This window comes from Zosterops lateralis (genome assembly GCF_965231275.1).
Source record: "Zosterops lateralis genome assembly, chromosome: 3".
NCBI classification, from domain to species: domain Eukaryota; kingdom Metazoa; phylum Chordata; class Aves; order Passeriformes; family Zosteropidae; genus Zosterops; species Zosterops lateralis.
In genome coordinates, this window is record NC_139764.1 from 616,084 (window position 1) to 619,123 (window position 3,040).

The 3,040-nt window shown below is 58.6% G+C and overlaps 1 protein-coding gene across 1 annotated transcript; it reads right to left on the reverse strand.

The window, feature by feature from the left end:
- Positions 1-256: 256 nt before the first annotated feature.
- Positions 257-2,668, reverse strand: NKX2-2 (NK2 homeobox 2; the record flags this gene model as incomplete). The annotated part of the gene is made up of 2 exons (XM_083858350.1): positions 257-2,094; positions 2,413-2,668. The coding sequence occupies 2 exons, from the start codon at positions 2,666-2,668 to the stop codon at positions 1,532-1,534; spliced, it is 819 nt and encodes a 272-aa protein (XP_083714476.1). The 3' UTR covers positions 257-1,531.
- Positions 2,669-3,040: the final 372 nt, after the last annotated feature.

Below are 3,040 nucleotides of genomic sequence, written 5' to 3' on the forward strand. Positions count from 1 at the left end.
GGGCGGGCGAGCGAGCCACTGCTCTGCCGCAACCCGCTCCAAGCCGGGGCTGCGCCCGCCCAGTCCCGGCCGGGCTCGGTCCCAGTCCCCGTTGCAGCCCGGCAGAGCCGCCCAGCCTCGTCTCGTCTCTCTCTTGTCCCCTCTTCCTCCTTCTTCGATTTTTTAGGGGGTTTCTTACTGTCTTAACCCTTTCCCCCGCCCTGTCTGGGCCGTCGGCTCATCCCCCGAGGGCTGGCCCCGAAGTTTTGCTCTCCCTCCGGTTCGCAGGGCGCCCAGCTCGGGAAGGGGGCACCGGGGCGACACCAGTGCCCCAAATCTCAGCAGCGCTGAGGACTAGAAAAGAGCGCTCACAGACGAAAAATAGGAAAACATAAATTCTCCTCGCTCCAGTTTTTCGCTGGCGGGGTGAAGCCAACTGGCCCCACAAATAAAAAGCCGTTTTTCCAAAAAAAAAAAAAAAAAAAAAAAAAAGCAAGCAAGCCCCGGCGGATGGAGGGGGTGCGTGGGGTCCCGCGCGGCCGGGTCACCCCGCGAGAACCTGGCCGGCACCAGGCAGGGCAGGGCAGGGCCGGGGGATGCGGGCCGCGGCCGCGACGAGAAGTCGCACAGAACATTTCCCTCGTTGTTATCGGTTACTTCTCTACTATTTTTCCTCGTAAATGCGGCTTAAAAAAAAAAAAAAATCGTATTAAATGGCGGGGAGGTCGGGGCGGGGTGTGCACAAGGGGCCCGTCTCCGGGCGGGGAGGGTTTCAGCATCTACGGGGCTTTTTCCTCCGCTCGGGAATGGTTGAGGCGACCCCCAAATCGGAGAGAGGGAACGGAGGACCCCGGCCGCGGCTCACGGCAGCGACAACGACCGCGACAAGGTGTAAAATCACCCCCGTTAGTAGCTGTCGGGGCCGCAAATCGGGCTCAAGTGGCAGCGCCGGAGCTCCCCTTTTGGGGTGCCTCACGAGGTGGCCGCACCCCCATTCCTCACAAAAATCACAGGAGCAGAGGGGTGGGTTTATTCTTTATTTTTTTCTTTTTTTTTTCTTTCTTTTTTTTTTCCTTTTTTTTTTTTTTTAAATTTTTTTTAATTCTGACGATCTCCCCGCCCTCCCCTTTTCCTCTTTTATTTTAGTTGTAGGTAGACAGGACCACTCTGAATGGCGCAAAAAAATTCTGTAAACAATGACGCACAAAAAACACCTCCCCTCCCTTTACCCCCCACCTCCCCCCGAAATGAAACCGAACCCCCCCAAAAATGAAGGGGAAAAGAAACGGCAGAGGGAACAAACCCATAATAATAATAATAATAATAATAGCAATAATAATTATAATAGCAATAATAATAATAGCGTTTTCCTCGCCATTCCTTTCCCCACAGTTTTGATTTTTTCCTTTTTTTTTTTTTTTTTTTTAATTTTTTGGAGCACCAGTCTGTCTCCTTCTCTCTCTCTCTCTCTCTCTCGTTTTGTGCCTGTTATTTCTGTGTTTTCCTCCGCTTTTCGGGGCGTGTGGGGGCGCGTGTGCGGGGCCCGCGGCCTTCACCAAGTCCATTGCTGCGCCTGTACCAAGTGGTGCGCTGTGGGGTACTGGGGGCTGCTGGCCGCGCTGTACTGCGCGTTGTACTGCATGTGCTGCTGCAATGACTGCGCGCTGTACGCCGAGAACGGGATGCCCGTCTGGAACGTCGCGGCTGCCAAGTCCTGAGCTTTGAGCGTGTGGCAGGGCTTGCCATCCCTGACTAGCACTGGCACGGCCACCCGCCGCGGCGAGGGGAGAGGAGTCACTTCCATACCTTTCTCGGCCCGCGCTCGCTTCATCTTGTAGCGGTGGTTCTGGAACCAGATCTTCACCTGCGTGGGGGTGAGGCGGATGAGACTGGCCAGGTGCTCCCGCTCCGGCGCCGACAGGTACCGCTGCTGCCGGAACCGCCGCTCCAGCTCGTAGGTCTGCGCCTTGGAGAAGAGCACCCTCCTCTTCCTCTTCTTGCCCGCGTCCCCGCCGCCCGCCGCTTCCTTCTCGTTATCGGGAGACTCGTCGGCCGACGGCTCCGGGGACTTGGCCGAGGGGTCCTGGCCGCCGCCGCCGGCCGTCAGTCCGTGCACTGCGGACAAGTCGTGCCCGGTCAGCTGCGGGAGACGGGCCGGAGGGGAGCCCCTCCGTCATCCCCGGCATCCCTCCCGCCGCGCCCTGCATCCCTCACGCCGCCCGGCCGTAAGCGGGATGGAGGCCAGCCGTGGAGAGAGACAAACCCCCCATCTATCCGTCCGTCCATCCATCCATGGCCCCCCAACTCCCAGTCAGAAGTGGCTCTGCCCCGTCCCCGGCCGGGACGAGCCGCAAGTCCCCCTGCACACCGCATCCATCCCCCATGGCCCCCAGTGACCCCTCGTCCCCTCTGCCCCGTCCCCCCGGCACTCACGAGAGTACTGGATGCCCTCGGCGCTCGCCAGCCAGCGCGTGTAGGGATTATCGCTGTTATCATAGAAAGGGCTCTTCAAAGGCAGCGTCGGAACAGTGTCCAAGGGGGTTTGTCCCAAAACTCCCGCTTTCCTGGGCGGCTCGGGCGCCTCGCCCTCCTCCTCGCCGCCCTCCGCCGAGCCGTCCTCATCATTGGTGTCGGGGAGATCCAAAATATCCTTCACCGAGAAGCCCGTCTTTGTGTTGGTCAGAGACATGTTCCGGCCAAATTCCGCCTGGGAAAGTTGGAGCCGCAGCTTGGCCGAATCACCGGGTCACGGCTGGGCACGCACACGCCGAGCGGCGACAGCGACACTGAGCAGGGACACGGAGAGGGGGAGGGGGGGGGCACGGCACACGTGGAGAAGGAAAAAAAAAGTAGAATGATAATATGGATTTATAGAAAAATAAGCGGAGGGGGTTGTGCGGGAGAAGCGGCCGCAGCGACAGGTCTCTGCGGTGGTGGTTGTTCTGCCACGGGGGAAAATTCCGAGGGTTCCGAGGGCAGGAGCAGCAGCTGCTTTCGGGAATAGTTTGTAACTCCAGGGAAAAACGGGGAAGAGGAAAAAAAAAAAAAAAAAAAAAAAAAA